The sequence below is a fragment of the Panthera tigris genome, chromosome C2 (genome assembly GCF_018350195.1).
Source record: "Panthera tigris isolate Pti1 chromosome C2, P.tigris_Pti1_mat1.1, whole genome shotgun sequence".
Lineage (NCBI taxonomy): Eukaryota > Metazoa > Chordata > Mammalia > Carnivora > Felidae > Panthera > Panthera tigris.
Genome location: NC_056668.1, coordinates 92397816 through 92417050, shown reverse-complemented (window position 1 = coordinate 92417050; position 19235 = coordinate 92397816). Strand labels below are relative to the sequence as shown.

General features: G+C 34.8%; 1 protein-coding gene across 4 annotated transcripts in view; it reads right to left on the bottom strand.

Moving 5' to 3' along the window:
* The window catches only part of SPATA16 (spermatogenesis associated 16), a 241745-nt gene that overhangs the window by 105618 nt on the left and 116892 nt on the right, over positions 1–19235 (bottom strand). For all 4 annotated transcript variants that reach the window (XM_007077091.3, XM_007077092.3, XM_042956736.1 and 1 more), the window contains exon 4: positions 16897–16986. In XM_007077091.3, the coding sequence (XP_007077153.3) occupies positions 16897–16986 (90 nt within the window). The remainder of the gene's footprint in view (positions 1–16896; positions 16987–19235) is intronic.

Here is a 19235-nt window from a genome sequence, read left to right as displayed (position 1 = left end):
AAGCCAAAGAATAGTGAATAAACTAGGAAATGATTATTGGTACATTGCTACTAACTAAACTATAGATTTTTCTAAGTTTTACCAGTTTTTTCCTTAATGCCACTTTTCTGTTCCAGGAGTCAATCAAGGATCCCACTATACATTTAGTTGTGTATCATTAGTGTCTTCCAATCTTTGACATTTCCTCATTCTTTGTTTGTCTTTCATGGCCTTGATGTTTTTAATGAGAACTAATTGGTTATTATGTAGAATGTTTCCCAAATTAAGTTTTTATGATGTTTTTTCATGATTAGATTGAAATTATGCATTTTAGGCAAGAATACTATAGAAGTGATGTGGTGTCCTCATTGCATACTAACGGGGGGTACATAATGTAGGTGTTTTATTACTGGTGATATTAACCTTAATCACTTGATTACAGTGGTATTTGCTCATTTATTTCCACCATAAAGTGACTAGGCTTCCCTTTTCAACTGATAAATATTTGAAGGAGATAATTTTTTTCTTATTGAATTATAATGGACATACAATTTTATATTAGTTTTAGGTGTACAACATAGTGATTTGATATTTTTATACACTATAAAAGAATCACCATGATAGGTCTAGTTACCATCTATCACCATACAAAGTTATTACATTATTGACTGTGTTCCCTATGCTGTGTATCACATTCCCATGACTTACTTATTTTATAACTGGAAGTTGTACCTCTAAATTTGCTCTACTTATTTTCCTCATTCCCCCATTCCCTGCCTCTCTGCCCACCCCAGTTTTTTCTCTATATCTATGGTTTGTTCATTTGTTTTGTTTTTTAGATTCCACATATAAGTGAAATTATATGGTATTTGTCTTTCTCTTTGGACTTACTTTACTTAGCAGAATACCCTCTTGGTCCATCCGTGTTATCTCAAATGGCTTGATTTCACTCTTTTAAACGGCTGAGTAATATTTCATTATATGTAATATATATTATATACATACACCCCCATCCATATTTTCTTTATCCATCATCTGTTGATGGACACTTAGGTTGCTTCCCTATATTGGCTATTGTAAATAATGCAATGAACATAGGGGTGGGTACATGTATCATTTCAAATTAGTGTTTTGTTGTCTTCAGATAAATACCAGAAGTGGAATGGCTAGATTGTATGGTATTGCTATTTTTAATGTTTTGAGGAACTCTATACCATTTTCCACAGTGGTTGCACCAATTTACTTTACCACCAACAGTGCACCACCAAAAGAGGGATCTCTTTTATCCACATCCTTAAGAACACGTATTATTTCTTGTCTCTTTGATAATAGCCATTCTGACAGGTATGAGGTGGTATCTCATTATGGTTTTGATTTGCAGTTCCCTGATGATTAATGATGTTGAACCCCTATTTATGTGCCTGTTGGCCATCTGTATGTCTTCTTTGGAAAGGTGTCTATTCAGATCCTCTGCCCATTTTGATTTTTTTAATTTATTTTAAAAAAATTTTAATGTTTATTTATTTTGAGAGCAAGCATGCATGAGTGGGGGAGGGGGAGGGAGAGAGAGAGAGAGAGAGAGAGAGAGAGAGAGAGAGAGAGAGAGAAAATCCTGAGCAGGCTCCACAATCAGTGCAGAGCCTAATGCAGAGCTTGATCCCATGACCCCAAAATCATGACCTGAGCCGAAATCAAGGGTTGGACATTCAACTGCATGAGCCAACCAGGTCCCCGCTCTGCCCATTTTTAAATTTGGGTTCCTGTTGTTGTTGCTGCTGTTATTGAGTTAATGAATTTTTAAAATATATTCTGAAAGTAACCCCTTATTGGCTCCATCATTTGCAAGTATCTTCTCCCATTTAGTAAACTGGCTTTTTGTTTCGTTGATGGTTTCCTTTAGTATGCAAAAACCTTTTAGTTTGATGCAGCCCTATTGCTTATTTTTGCTTTTGTTGCCCTTGCCTGAGAAGACATATCCAAAAAAAATTGCTATAACCAATGTCAAAGACTTACTGTCTATATTTTCTTCTAGGAGTTTTATGGTTTTAGATATTAAAGTGTTGAATCCATTTTGGGTTTGTTTTTGTATATGGTGTAAGAATGTGGTCCAGTTTCCCAACACCATTTTTCAAAGAGATTGTGTTTTTCCAATTGTTTGTTCTTCCTTCCTTTGTTACTGATTAATTGAATCTATAATCATGGGTTTATTTCAGGGCTTTCTATTCTGTTCTATTGATTCATTTGTCTGTTTTTTTTTCCAGAATCATAGTGTTTTAATGACTTACCTGTGTAGCATATCTTGAAATCTGGGAGCATGACTTTTTGTTTTGTTATTCTTTCTCAAGATTGGTTTGGTTACTTGAGGTCTTTTGTGGTTCCATACATATTTTAAGATTATTTATTCTAGTTCTGTGAAAAATGCCATAGGCATTTTGATAAGCATTGCACTGAATCAGTAGGTTGCTTTGGGTAATATGGGCATTTTTAACAATATTAATTCTTCCAATCCATGAGCATGGTATATTTTTCCATTTATTGGTGTTGTCTTTAATTTCTTTCATCAATGTTTTATAGTTTTCAGAGTATAAGTCTTCCACTTTCTTAGTTAAATTTACTTCTAGGTATTTTATTCTTTTTGATGCAACTATAAATAGGATTGTTTTCTTAAATTCCATTTCTGATAGTTTATTATTAGCATATAGACATGCAACAGATTTCTGTATATTTCTATCTTGCAACTTTACTGAAGTCATTTATTAGTTCTAACAGATTTTGTTTTTGAGTCTTTAGGGTTTTCTATATATAGTATCAGGTCATCTGCAAATAATGACAGTTTTACTTCTTCCTTTCTGACTTGGATGTCTTTTATTATTTTTTTCTCATGTGATTGCTGGGACTAGGACTTCTAATACTATGTGGAATAAATGTGGTGAGAGGGGGCATCCTTGTCTTGCTTCTGATCTTAGAGGAATAGCTTTTAGCATTTCACCATTGAGTAGGCTTGTCACACTCCGCCTTTCTAATGTTGTGGTATGTTCTCTTAAAACCCAGTTTGTTGAGATTTTATCATAAATGGATATTTAATTTTGTCAAACACTTTTTCTACACCTATTTGATATGGTTATATGATTTTATCTTTTGTTTCATTAATGTGGTACATCATGTTGATTGATATGCAAATGTTTTTAAAAAATGTTTATTTATTTTTGAGAGAGAGAGAGAGAGAGAGAGACAGAGTGTGAGCTGGGGGAGGGACAGAGAAAGAGGGAGACACAGAATTTGTAGCAGGCTCCAGGCTCTGAGCTGTCAGCACACAGCCCGATGATGTGAGGCTCTAACTCACAGACCACGTGATCGTGACCTGAGCTGAAGTGGGACACTCAACTGACTAAGCCACCCAAGCACCTCTGATTTGCAAATGTTAAACCATGCTTGCATCCTTGGAATGAATTTCACTTGGTCAGGTTTATAACCCTTTTAATATATTGTTGAATTTGGTTTGCTAATATTTTGTTGAAGATTTTTGATCTATGCTCATCAGGGATATTGGCCTGTTATTTATTATTATTATTATTATTATTATTATTATTTTGTCCCTTTGTCTTATTTTGGTATCAAGGTAATTCTGGCCTCATAAAATGAATTTGAAAGTATTCCTTCCTCTCCAATTTTTAAAAATAATTTGAAAAAGACAGGCATTAACTCCTCTTCAAATTCTTGGTAGAATTCACATGTGAAGTCCTCTGGACCTGTACTTTTATTTGCTGGAATTTTTTTGATTACTGATTCTATTTCATTACTAGTAATTGGTCGACTCAAAATTTCCATTTCTTCATAATTCAGTCTTAGAAAATTGTATGTTTCTAGAAATTTATCCATTTCTTCTAGGTTGTCTAATCAAGTCTGTCAATTCTGTTTACCTTTTCAAAGAACCAACTCTTAGTTTTATTGATCTTTATCAGTTGCTTTTTTTTTAAAGACTCTTCATTTATTTCTACTCTGATCTTTATTATTTCCTTCCTTCTAACTTTGGGGTTTGTTTTGTTATTCTTTTTCTAGTTCCTTTAAATGTAAATGTAGATTGTTTATTTGAGATTTTCTTGTTTCTCTATAGGTAGTCCTGTATCACCATGAATGACCTTCTTAGAATTGCTTTTTCCATGTCCCAAAGATTTTGGAATATTGTTTCCATTTTCATTTGTCTAAAGATATTTTTTGTATGTCTTCTTTTATTTCTTCATTGACTCATTGGTTGTTTAGTAGCACTTTGTTTAACCTCTGTGTTTGTGTTTTCTTCAGTGTTGTTTTTTTTTTTTTTGTAATTGATTTCTAGTTTCATACTGTTGTGGTTGGAAAAGATGCTTGATGTGACATCAATCTTCTTAAATTTATTTAGACTTCTTTTGTGGACTAACATGTGAACTATCATGGGGAATGGTCCATGTGTACTTGAAAAGAATGTATATTCTTCTGTTTTGGGTTGTTTTAGTATGCCTTGTTTTTTTACTGAAAGGTGGACATAATGTGGTAGGTAAAAGGAAGTGCAGTAAATAGACCTTCAGGAATGTAGTGGTAAGTGTGAGGAGGGGGAAGTATTCTAAAGTCCACAGTTAGGTCTCAGTCTATGATTTATGTCAGGTGAGCCTGTGCCAGGAACTATAAGCTTCATCAGTGATTTTCAGTTTCTTCTCCTCCTTGCCTTAGGTCTGATGGAATAGCTAGAGGAGAACAGTAGTGGGTAATTCCCTCCCCCAATGTAGAAGGCTAGAATAAGATGGAGTTGTGTATTTACCTTCCTCTAGGTATGTTAGGCTCTGGTAAAATAGTTTCTCTTGAAGGCAGGGCAAGAAGAATCTAATGCCTTGGCATATTTCAAAATGGTTTCTTTTCCTCTACTCTTGCTGGAAGTATGAAGGAATTGTTCTCTCATATTCACTGTGAGAACCTGGTAGAGTTCCTGGAGGAAAAACTCCCCAAAGAGTAGGGGCCTCCCAGTGACCAGATTCCTGTGGAATTTTTTAGTTCTCAGAGTTGAGCCCTCAGCTATTTGTCAATTATAATTCAGATTTTCCTACCTTAGTTCTGGTTCCCACAGATGTTTCCACTTAGAAGTTTCTCCTTAAGTAAGTTGTGATTTTTGTATTTGTCTGTCTCTCCAACTTTGGGACAGCTGGCTTGCCCTGTGGCCTCACTACTCTTACAGATCTAAGAAGAACTATTGATTTTTTGGTTAGTTCAGCTATTTACTTGTTGTTAAGATGGAGTAGTTGACTTCTAAGTTCCTTACATGCTGGATTGTAAACTGAAAGTCCATTAGCGGATCTTGCTTGCAATGATTATTACTGTGGTGTTTGCTAACATTCATTTTTTCCAATTTATTCTACATATATTAATTGGAATTCTTCTGTAATAAAGAGTTTTTCTTTATCCCCCATATACTTATTCAATTATGTTTTTTATTTGCATAAACTCAGATTTCGACATTCATTTAATATAATGGGTTATAATTTGATACTAGCAATATTTGCGTTGTTATTCCAATTGTTTTAGCTTTGGCCATTGGGGGTGCCATCTGCTTGGCTTTTGTGTCAAATAGGCATTTAAAAAATATGTCGATAGTGTTATATAAGTAAAGAAGGTTTAATAAGCAAATAAAAAGCTGTTTTTTTTTCCTGAGGATATAAGTTAATATTTATTGGCCTAGTAACTTTCTTTTAACAGGACATGTGTATGGGGAAAAGTAGACAAGTCTTGAAGTTTTAGCAGGGCAAAGATTGAATAGGCAACCTGATTAAACTTTTTCTTAAAAATAACACTTTCAGTGAAAGAATTAGGAGAAACTCTTACAGAGCAAAATAGTGGAATAGCATGTCAGTCTTGGCCTTGGATCCTAGCAGAGGGCAAAAAAGAAAGTAAGAAAGTCTTCCTTGGGAGTTCCTAACTAGAACCTACACTCTTCTGGTTTGGAATTCAAATTCAGACTTTCTATAGTTTATGTGGAAGAGCAAATGGCTTAAAATAGACAAGATATTTCTGAAAAAGAATCAGTTGGGAACGTTTCCTTTGCTAGATATGAAGACATATTATAAACTATTCTATGTAGGATAATGTGGTTTTGGCAATGCAACAGACAAATAGATGTATGAAAAGAATGGAGACCAGAAATGGACATATTCATATATAGAAAACTGATATAAACAGAGCTAACATTGAAGTTCAGTAGCAAAGGGATTTAATAAGATGATACCAACATAACTATCCATTGAGGGAAAAACATAATAATAGACTCCTACTTCACATCATATATAAAAAAAAACCAATTATCATTGGGTCAAAACATTAAAGGCATAAGAAAAACTTTAAAACTCTTGAAGACAATATAGAAGTCTATCTTGATGAGCTTGGGATAGGAGAGAATTTTTTAAAAACTCAAGCAGTGCAAATCATAAAGGATATGACTACACTTAGCTACATTAAAAATAGAGATTTATTTTTTATCAAAAGTTACCAAAAAGTATGATTATATAAACCATAAATTGGAAGGAATTACTTGGAACATACATTACTAAAATTTATTAGTACCCAGAATATATAAAGAACCCCCTGATTCAAGGATAAAAAGACAATTCAATGAGAAATGAACAATAGATACACAAATGGGCATTTCACAGAAGAGGAAACATGATTATCCAATAAATATATTAAATATGCACAAGCTCACTAGTGATAAAAAAATGAAAATATGAAATATACCACAATGAGGCAATCCTATTTCAAACTCACCCAAGTGGTAAATATGAAGTCTGACAATAACAAGTGCATCCTTTGTGTAGGAGTCAGGGTCTTGGTGATAAAATTAAGGTCGAATTCCAGATTTACTACTTATCAATGATATGATCTCTGGCAAGTCATTCAAACTCTGGCTTAAGTTTTCTCACCTAAAAAATGTAGACTATAATTTCTTCGCAGAGTTGTGAGGAGCAAAGATAATGTACTACAAGCATCTGACATAAAGTTTGGCAAAGAGCAAGGGATCATAGATGATTGCTGCCAAAATTGAGATAAACTGGGGTGGTAGTTCAGGAATATAATATTTATACCAAAGTTACACTTGACGGAATTAATTTAGTGAATGTTTTAGGGTTTTAGACATCATTCTTCAAAGCTTAGAGCAACAACAGCAGCAACAGCAACAAAACAAAGATAATGGCAGCAGCAGCAATAATTAATTGAGGGCTTACTATATGCCAGGCACCGAGTTTAGTGTTTTATACTCATTATTTCATGCAGTCCTTGTGCTTACTTTGTAAAGTAGTATTATTATCTCCATTTTATGGTTGAGGAAATTGAAACTGAAAGAGGTTACTTAATTAACTTGCCCAATGTCACACACAGCTAGTCATTGCAGTCCTGGAAGTGGAACACAGGCTTGACTCTAATTCTCTAATGTAGACAATTCCCCATTCAGAAGATAGATACAGAAACAGAATTTTTGACTTATAAGCAATTTTCACAATTAGTGGCATCAAGATCAATTTATGTGCATAATAGTGTGATGAACCAATGCCAGTATTTAAAAAAAGGGGGTGGAGCAGTGCAGAATTTGAGAGTTTCTGGCTATGTGCTGTTAGGATTTCCACCTTACTCTTTTGTCAGGGTACTGCTATTTTTGACAGAAATGAGGAAAGGAAAAAAAGGGAGAACTGGAGTCAAAACCAGGTGACCTGAACAGTTATCTTTATGTAATTTGAACTTCCACCTGCCCACTCTGGGGGAACTCTCCACTCTAACTCACTTCAAGAATAATGGGAATATCTCTCAGAATGAAAGAGGATGCTAAAATTCATGACATATTCACATGCAAAACTTTTCATCTTGCCCCTTTCAACTCCTTAAACCAACCAAAATCATGCCTTTCAACTCCTATGTTAACACTGGGATTTCCAAAAACACAGATGTGTTGATTCAGAGTGAGACAAGATCTAACACTATTGTGTGCAAACTTGTCTCTTGTAGCGCAATATCTCAGCTAAATGATTGCTCAACATGTTCTGGATTCAATGTTGAGAAACTCATTGTCTCTTTAGGTAGCTTCATCTATCTTCAAAGAGCTCCAATTGTTAACAACAACAAAAGCAATGATAATAGCATATTTGTTTTATTGAGAATTTATGATGTGCCAAGTATTGTGTAACAGGTACTACACAAATTGTCTCGTTCATCCTCATAATCTCTGTGACTTAAATGCTATTATTATCTCCAATTTACAGATTACATGAGGGTTTTGATCCATTTATCATAATCTTAGCATCTGCAGACTAAACTCTAATTCACTTGGCAACACTGAGACATTATAAAATAGCACAGAATACTCAGGAGTTAAACTTCAGCTCCTTTGCATTAAACTTTTTTATGTTTTTCTACATTCCACTCTTATAGGAAATGTGGAATCATGTGAACATCCGCTTGAAGGGAAAGGAAAAGAAGAGGACATCTTTATTTGTTCACACTTAAAACATGACATCCTAGCGCCTTTCTGCACTCTTTCTTATGTAGTCTTCATTACCCTACCACTTTTTTTTTTTAAGATGCAAGGTTGGATTTATAGGACAGAAAAAAATCTTTCTCTATATTCTTCCACAAGTTTTCCAGGCCATTATTTGCAGAGAGTGCACACAGTCTAAGAATGGTAGCTTTCTAAATTATTTTAGAAATGTCTATAGGTAATGCAAATGCATAGCACATCATTCAAAACAGAAGAGGAACAAAAGTAATTATCATGACATACATCAGCAAGATGGGAGAATTCACAGAGTCAATGTTTTTTTTTTTTTTACAAAAAAAATTTTTTTTAATGTTTATCTTTATTTTTTGAGACAGAGAGAGACAGAGCATGAACAGGAGAAAGGCAAAGAGAGAGGGAGACACAGAATCCGAAGCAGGCTCCAGGCTCTGAGCTGTCAGCACAGAGCCCAACACAGGGTTCGAACTCACAAGCTGTGAGATCATGACCTGAGCTGAAGTCGGATGCTCAACCAACTGAGCCACCCAGGCGCCCCAGTGTTCGTTTTATTCTAATGAATTTTTGGATGTCCTTTTCAATAGCCCATGTTAAATTTTTTTCCCCATATGTATGTAAAATAATTTATTCTTGCAATAATTTACTTATAATTTGGGTCATATCCAAAAGGTTCAACTTTTCTTAAGGCAACAATTACTTTTTTTTTAATTTATATATTTTTTAAATTTACATCCAAGTTAGTTGGCATGTAGTGCAACAATGATTTCAGGAGCAGATTCCTTAATGTCCCTTACCCATTTAGACCATCCCCCCCTCCCACAACCCCTCCAGTAACCCTCTGTTCTCTATATTTAAGAGTCTCTTATGTTTTGTCCCCCTCCTTGTTTTTATATTATTTTTGCTTCCCTTCCCATACGTTCATTTGTTTTGTATCTTAAAGTCCTCATATGAGTGAAGTCATATGATATTTGTCTTTCTCTGACTGTCTAATTTCGCTTAGCATAATACCCTCTAGTTCCATCCATGTAGTTGCAAATGGCAAGATTTTGTTCTTTTTGATTGCCAAGTAATAATCCATTGTATGTATATGTGTGTGTGTGTGTGTGTGTGTATGTATAATTCCACATCTTCTTTATGCATTCATCCATTGATGGACATTTGGGCTCTTTCCATACTTTGGCTATTGTTGATAGTGCTGCTATAAACATTGGGGTGCATATGTCCCTTCGAAACAGCACACCTGTATCTCTTGGATAAATACCTAGTAGCGCAATTACTGAGTCATAGAGCAGTTCTATTTTTAATTCCTTAAGGAACTTCCATACTGTTTTCCAGACTGGCTGCACCAGTCTGCATTCCCACCAACAGTGCAAAAGAGATCCTCTTTCTCCGCATCCTCGCCAACATCTGTTGTCTGAGTTGTTCATGTTAGCCATTCTGACAGGTGTGAGGTGGTATCTCATTGTGGTTTTAATTTGTATTTCCCTGATGATGAGGGATGTTTTTCATGTGTCAGTGGCCATGTGGATGTCTTCTTTGGAGAAGTGTCTATTCATGTCTTTTGCCCATTTCTTCACTGGATTATTTGTTTTTTGGGTGTTGAGTTTGGTAAGTTCTTTATACATTTTGGATACTAAGCCTTTATCTTATATGTCATTTGCAAATATCTTCTCCCGTTCTGTCAGTTGCCTTTTGGTTTTGCTGATTGTCTCCTTTGATGTGCAGAAGGTTTTTGTTTTGATGAGGTCCCAATAGTTGATGTTTGCTTTTGTTTCCCTTGCCTCTGGAGACGTGTTGAGTAAGAAGTTGCTGCGGCTGAGGTCAAAGATGTTTTTGCCTGCTTTCTCCTCGAGGATTTTGATGGCTTCCTGTCTTACATTTAGGTCTTTCATCCATTTTGAGTTTATTTTTGTGTAAGGTGTAAGAAAGTGGTCCAGGTTCATTTTCCTGCATGTCGCTGTCCAGTTTTCCCAGTGCCACTTGCTGAAAAGACTGTCTTTATTCCACTGAATATTCTTTCCTGCTTTGCCAAAGATTAGTTGGCCATACGTTTGTGGGTCCATTTCTGGGTTCTCTATTCTGTTCCATTGATCTGAGTGTCTGTTTTTGTGCCAGTACCATACTGTCTTGATGATTACAGCTTTGTAGTATAGCTTGAAGTCCGGGATTGCGATGCCTCCAGCTTTGGTTTTCTTTTTCAAGATTGCTTTGGCTATTCAGGATCTTTTCTGGTTCCATACAAATTTTAGGATTGTTTGTTCTAGCTCTGTGAAGAATGCTGGTGTTATTTTAATAGGTATTGCTTGAATATGTAGATTGCCTTGGATAGTATTGATATTTTAACAATATTCATTCTTCCTACCCAGGAGCATGGAATATTTTTCCAGTTTTTTTGTGTCTTCTCCAATTTCTTTCATAAGCTTTCTATAGTTTTCAGAAGGACAATTATTTTTAAGCCACTGCATATCATTGAACCTTAAGATTAGTACATTTGTTGTAAGTTTAGACATTTATGAGTCTGTAATTTTAAATCCCTAAGACTTAAAAGGTGGTTATAAACTTGAAGTTTTAGTATATTTCAACCTTCTTTTTTCCTTAAAATCACAAACACTACAAATTGCGTGAGTTATAATCAGATATTTAACCTAAGCTATGTGAAATGACTAAATTTGTCTTTATTAGTATCTGTTTTGGAAATCATACATGAAGAAGCAACATTTTACCATGCTTAGGGGTCACACAGTTTTCTCATACCTAGGAAAAGGGAAAATCACTTAATGGTAGAATGATCACATCCATCTTCGAACATACAAGTATATGTCACATAGGACTGACTAATGCTAGCCTACACTAAAGCTGTTCTGGCAAAGGCAAACTGTCTCCAATAAAGAAAGAGAAAGCTCTTCAGGCATATGGCCAGTTTAAGGATAAAAATTAGCCTACACACTTCATTTATACTATTTGAAGGCATAAATGAGAACTTATTCTAACCAAAAAAATCTGTGATGTATTTTTAGCATCTTGCATGATGTTTGAATGGATTTTACACTTCCAACTGAATAAGAACTAAGATGAAATAAACTCCCAACACTACTATCATCTCTTCAGAATCACTTGTCTTGATCTACCTGTCAGTATATTCTCCTCCCTTTCAAGATACATAATAATCTCATTTAAAATCACAGAGTTCTATGACACTAAAACAGCTGACATAGTATCTTCCTGCTTGCTATTGTAGTACTACTCCAGAGTGATTGCTTATCAACAGCAATACCACTGTTTTATGTTACTAGATTTCTGAACAAACACTTAAATTTACTTTTGGATCACTCTTTTCTTTGGAGGTTGGTGATTTATATATGCATCATTTCCAATTTCCAGTAAGATTAGCTTTCATAACAAAATAACAATAAAACCAAACTCCCAAATTATTTGCTGGGTCTCCAGAAACTCACCTACTCCCACTTCTACTAACTCTACTATCTGGCTTATCATGGTAGCCATGAATTAATTTATCTTAAAGTACTGTGTTTTGATTTGGATTAACAGGAACATATTGCTTGTGTATTACTTTAAGAAGGGCAAAGGTACATATTTTATTATCTAATCGATTTCTCATAGTATCATATATAATGTATTATTAAATAATATTATAAATAAAAGGTAGAACAGACAAGATTTGTTGCAACAAATCAGTGAGTTACATTTTTATGGAACTACTTCAGTTTTTTTAAGATGACACAGTATTTGAAAAACTTGAAATAATTGGCATTTAAAATTTAAGAAATTTCTTCTTGCCAAGTTCTGAAAAATATTATTTCTTGAAGACTCAAAAATCTGCAACACTGAACCTACATTTGATTATAGCAACATTAGCTGGACTTGAATATGGCCACTCCCTCCAGAAGGGCTGTGGTAGGTGACCAGATGGCCAGTGTGCTCATAGCGGTCCTATTTTATGCCTGTTTTCCTGGTATTTCTTAATAGTGCCCATTTTCACTAACAAGCTTAAAAGATAAGTTATATGGCCATTGTAGATTGTGGTCTCTAGTTGTCTGTAATACAACAACACTTTTATCTTATTGGCCTCCTTCACACACCATAAGCCTGCCATTTGTGAGCATTTAAATGTATTATTACTGCTCTAGTATCCCTCATCTAGTTCATATATATATAAATACACAACTAACTCCTCCTTAATGATGGATAGAAGTTTTGGTTGTACTTTCCCCTTTGGTATTACCTTCTGTTTGCTTCCTCCTACACAGCATGGTCTTAACTAAATATTCTGTGTAGTTTCTTTTTTTTTTTTTTTTTTTGCCTTATAGATCTTAACTATAGAAGGCATGATACTGTTACCATAACTTAACTATTATGTGCACACTCTCATATTTATCTTTATACCAGGGTTGTACTAAAAATTTCATGTAACATCTCTTTACTGCTGCAGCTAAATGGTTCTTAATCATAAACTCAAAACTGGCTAATTTAATTTGTAAACCCTGAACCAATGCTTGGTATATGCCAAACTCTGTGAAAGTCATTGAGCAAATAGAAATAAAAGACATGCCATTCATATTATCAAAAGTCATTAGTTCCCAGGGCGCCTGGGTGGCTCAGTTGGTTTAGCATCTGACTTGGGCTCAGGTCATGATCTCACAGCTTGTGAGTTCGAGCTCCACGTTGGGCTCTGTGCTGACAGCTCAGAGCCTGGAGCCTGCTTTGGATTCTGTGTCTCCTCTCTCTGCCCCTAATCCACTCGCATTCTCTGTCTCTCTCAAAAATAAATAAACATAAAAAAAAATTTTTTTAAAGTCATTAGTTCTCTTCAGAAAATAGTCTTTACTTTTGTTTCACATCTCAGCATATTTTTCTTGTCTTACCATCTTTCTTATGAAGGTAGTGCCAAATGATGTGTGTGTGTGTGTGTGTGTGTGTGTGTGTGTGTGTGTTGGGGGAGAAAAGACAGATTTGAGCAAGGACATTCTACTTCAACACATATACTTTCATTGCATTGAAACAGAGGTATTAAAGAGCTAGGGTACTTGTTACTTCAGGTAAAGCCTCACAGGTTGGCTGTTTCTTGAGGAGTTACAGCAATCTCAATTTAGATTTATGGTTTGAAAATGTGCTTTCATCAGTTAACCAGTGCCAGTTGTCTGCTCAAGGATGACCAGCATCCCTGTAGAACCTAAACCAAAATAAAATATCCCTATTTTTATTCATTTTCTATCATCTATATATTCTTGTTCATTGTTGTAAAGTTGACTAATACCTTCCATTCAACAGGTTATAGCATTTTTTCTAGTCTCTCTGGTTGAGAATCTGGGCTTTTATGAGGCTGTCCTGGAGATCTTTTCTGGCCTAGTCACTAGGTATTCCTTTCTCAGAGGAGCTGGTTAGGCTCAGAAAACCTTAGCTGGCCCAATTTCTAGGGACTGGTTATAAATATTCTAACTTGAATCAGAAAGAGATAATCCACTGCACTGTGAATTATGGTTTTAAGATTTCCAAAGTCACATAGTAATGGCCTTTTTTTTTTTATTTGGTAAGTGTCTTTCAATTTCAGAAACATGACTACTTGGCATTTTAGAGAAAATAACTTTGATGTGTTGGCTTTTCCAGTGAATTTTAATATAATATTCTTGTAAGAGGACTGAACTAAACTATCTCCAAGAATTTAATTGATAAACATGAATGTTCTATATATTGATTTGTACTTATTGTTTTATAGTAAAAATCTAATTGCTAAGGGCCTATATGATATTCATGTTCATGGTGCGTAGCATTCTTTCCCTTGGGGAAAACATAATGAGTAATACTGTATATTGAGAACTATAATTCCAAAGAAAACCAAGATGACAGACACATGTATCTGAAATTAATTGTATCTGCTTCTCTTTAGGAAAGTCTATGCCAGCATAGTTCCAAAAATTATCAGGAATTTCCTCAAGGAATATTGTCAGGTCAGTAATCCCATGATATTAAACAGATATGCTTATTCTACTGCAGGGATATATATATCAAGGACAATGGATATTCAGTTCCAATTTTACATGGCAAATACTGACAAATTCCTAATTTTCAAGTTCTCATTGTTTATTTTAGGACCCATAAAGATTTTTTGTCATAACTTTAATTCAATCACACTTGGTACAATTAAGCTATAGTCTATGATATGCTGGTAATCTGGCTCTCACCCAAGCCAAAAAAGCCAGGATTTGTAGCATTTGCCAATTTCCACAGTGTAAATTCTCCCAGCATTGCTAATTTCTCCTCTACCTTTATAACTGGCTCTCCCCAAATTCCAGAATATTTAACAATTGACTTTATAGAGTCTGTACCAGCTGGCTCGGAGAACACCATTAGCCGTTTTTTACTAGTTGAAATCTAGTTTTGAAGTTGCATCTAGCCTTCTTCTATTGATCTTTTTTGTTTGTTTTGTTTAAAAAAATTTTTTTTAAATGTTTATTCATTTTTGAGAGATAGAGAGAGACAGAGCATGAGCGGGGAAGAGGCAGAGAGAGGGAGACACAGAATCCGAAGCAGGTTCCAGGCTCTGAGCTGTCAGCATAGAGCCCGACGCGGGGCTTGAACTCACAAACTGCTAGGTCCTGACCTGAGCCGAAGTGGGACGCTCAACTGACTGAGCCACCCAGGCGCCCCTTCTATTGATCTTTTGATTAGATTCAGAACACACATTAATAAACCACCTCTTAGCAAAATCTATTAATTTTTTTAATGTTTATTTTACTTATTTTGAGAGGGAAAGAGAGAGAGAAAGAGAGAGAGCAAGCGCATGAACACAGAGTGGCAGAGATAGAGATAGAGAGAGAGACAATCTCAAGCAAGTTCCCTGCCATCAGTGAAGAACCCAATGCATGGCTAAACTCATGAACCCTGAGATCATGACCTGAGTCAAAATCAAGAGCCAGACACTTAACTGACTGAGCCACACAGGTGTCTCAGAAAAAAAACCCAAACAAAAAATCATTTTACAGATAGTGGTATCTGTTTATGCTGAACCTATTAGTTTCATTTGTAGCTAAGGGACTTTTTTTTTTTTAAAAAGTATGGGACAGAAGGAAGCTTACCATCACCTCCTAAAATTCCCTCTCATTCACATAGTTAGGAAAAGTATGTGGGTGGAAAGAAAGTCACAGAGGCAAGTCAGTGGAGAAAATAAATTTAGGAAGAAGTCATAAGTGAGCACATTCAATGGAATACATTAGAGAAAAGTATAAGGAAAAATAGAATGTAAAAAAAGAGATAGATAGATAGATAAAGATCTATTTTCATTTTTTAAAACACACATTAACACACAGGTAAATAGATGTTGTGGCATATTAGTTGTTTGACTGCAAAGTCAATATAGTTGGGATTAATTCTGCCTTCCATATCCATCACTTAATTCAGTTTTGGTAACTCCTAGGACCTTCTTATACAATACGGAATTCATGTCAACTTTATGGTATTAATTTTTTGGAACCATTTTATTATCCATTTAAATTCCTTAAACTTCACTTTCCAAGAAAGTGTCATTTTTAAAGGTTCTAAAGACAATAACTACCAGCAACCTAGGTTTCTCATCCTATTACTGCAGATATCTCCCTAGGAGTTGTGCTTGGAGTTAAATGTAGAAACCACTCAGATTTTCTTGCTAAATTCTTGGAATACTACAGTCGACAAGTAGGAAATAACAGGTAGCTATACCTTAGGAGATGAAAATTCATCAAAGGGAAGAGGAGTCTAATATGATGAGCTTGATCTGAGAAGGAAAAATGCCTTGGTTGTCATAGGTGAGAAGGAATTTCGAGTGTGACACTGAAGCTGTTGCATAATTCTTGCAATTTTTTTTTGCCATAAGTCTACGTTTTGGGGATGAGAATATTAAAATATGTTTTGTTAGATTTTTATAAAACATATTGGGGTCTAGGAGGCAAAATGTTGGGACAGCTCTAACAACCCTTGGCGTTATAACTGATGCCATGTCCTCTAGAAAGAGCACTCCTGAGGTCTTTTTCACGTGGTTGGATTTCATTTCCAGAACTCAAGAAAGAGAGAGTTACAGAACTGTGTCATTATGACAAGGACCAGGAACCTACTTGAGAGCAGAGGTCAAGTTCATTTCTAGTCTTCCCTGGAAGTTTTCCCATCATCATCAGTGACCTCATGGCTGGAAAGTTTGAATTTTACAAAGAGTTATGAACATAGAATGGCTTTAATTAAAGAAAAAGATAGTCAATAATTGTTGGTTTGACGTTTATAAGACAATAATTCTGGTAAAATCATGCTCCATGAGAGAAATGGAAAGTTCTATTATGCTATTACCAGAAGCTGAGAATAAAATTAATTTAACTTGAAATAAATCTTCACAAAAGTTATAGCAAACATACCGAGCAGCTTCTGAATATCTCTCCAGACATCTAAACACTGTTGCCTGGCGAAGATGATTTCGGAAATAAGCTGGGTTTAAAACAATACTCCTGTAAAAAGATAAAAAGAAATGTAAATGTTGTTAGGTTTTAAAGGTCAATTACCAGAAGTGTATAGGAATGAAATAACATGTATTCAATTTTATGTACTATATATTTTAAAAGATACTAATGAATGAAGTCCTTTTCCTCCTGTAACTGTCAGTTAAGACAAATAAACAAGTTGAAAACTAATTAAGTTTGCATGATAAAAGCAATTTTATTTATAGCGCCTAGTATCTTCTGTAGATATGACAGTGACAAAAAATTTGAATACAACTTATATTACAATAAGACATGTTATTTTATTTTTTAATGTTAATAAATCAGGTAAAAATCGGAGGTTATTTATGGTAATGTGTATTTATAATGGAGGAGTTAGTAATTGAATTTCAGTTAAAAGAAAGGAACTGGAATTTGGGTGACATGTTTATTTGTACTAAAAAAATAATTAGGTTCTGTGTCTTCCTTCAGCTGGACAATGTAGTGGCATAAAAGGAATCATGTACCATTGGTTAAGGACTTGAGTCTTGACCTTGCCACTTTTGGTTAGCCCTTACTCATTTTGGGTTTCCATTTCTTCTTTATTGAAATTACAAGGCTTGGCTTGAGGATAAGATTATCTATCTTTACTTGCTTATTTTTCCATCATCTGAGTTCTGGAATCTCAATCCATGCCCAGAAGAAAAGATGATCATTCCCCAGCTATCTTCTCCCCTAGAGATAAACTGGCAGACATTTCACTTCTTTGATTCACTGAGAGCTAAGCACCGTTCAAGGTATTTGATATAATGAGATGAATTAGACAGATGTAGTCCATGGCCCATCACCAAGTGGGGACAGAGCTATTAATGGAAGTTTGAAATGTAGCTTATAGTAACAGAGTGTGTTGTGTTACTGATGTGGGATACAGAGTGTTATAGAACCAACACAGTATTATTAAGCAAACTTCTTGTGAGCCTGTTTTTTACAAGTTAAATGTGAATCACTTGGCATTAATTCATTATTGAAGTAAGTGGTTTTTAATCTTTTTTGAGAAGTTCACAGAGCTTTTTGAGAATCACATGTAAGCTGTGTACCTCTACCCAGAAAAACGCACACAACATAAGTGCCCAAATTTAGCGAATTCATGTGATCCCTGAAGCCTAGTCATGTCCAGATTAAAAAAACATGCCAACAGAAATAATTCCTTTCCAAAATCCATTGCTTCTAGACAGAATAAAGTAGAAAAGAAACATCTATTTGGCCCATGTAGAATCATAGAATTATATGATGATAAGATGGCTTGATTGAATAATTTAGCTCACTTTAAACACAAGTTAACAGAAACCAGGGAGGTTATGGGACCTTTCTAAATCATACACAATAAATTAGTGGAAGAAAGTTTCAGGTTTATTGTGTTTCCTGTCCCTAGCCACAGTACTTCATATTACACAGATGGCTTTTCGTATGATGATTTCTGAATTAGAGGGGCCTAAGTTAGCGAAGTTTTACTTTACCCTATGATTAACAATTTGTACAAATGAATGCATTAAACCCCAAGAACACAGATCATTTCCTTTGGTGATTTCTGATTGAAGTGTTGGAAATTTAAAAACTATTACATGAATTCATTCTATATCAGTACTGAATACTAATAACTTATGCTAATTCAGAAAAAGAGTACAGTTACAAGGTATGTTTATGCATTTTATCCTTGTAAAAGTAATTTTGTAAAAGTAGATCAGAGGGAATAAGATCAGAGTTCTGTCAAGGGCCTAGGTCTTCTGACTAAATAGAATTTTTTCTTCCACATTATAGCTAATTCTTCCCTCTCTCTTTGTAATCATTCATTCACTTGTGCATTTTTACGAAGTTCCTACAAATGTGATGGGACAAAATCCTTACTGAATGGATGTTTCTAGCTTTTGACATCTCATTGCCCATGATGTAGTGTTCTGGCATTGCTGAGCTATTCTCTAAGAATCTTGCTTTGTCAGACAAATTCTTTTGACAAAAATGCAGACCTGAGAGAAGGATGGAGTGTGGGGGGCAAGAGAAGTAATGAGGGAAAGGTTTAGTAAAAGAGGGAGGAAGGAGAGGAAGAGTCATCAAAAATAGTTTGGGATGTAGGTGGAGAAGAAGATTTTCATGGATAGTGAGGTTTGATGAGGTAAACAACCTAGGAATTGTTTCAGTGTGACTTTAGAAAAATGATAGATTAAAAAAATTGTTTGTAATTACAAGTCCTCTTTCTGATGTTGAAAAAATACAAGTAGAGA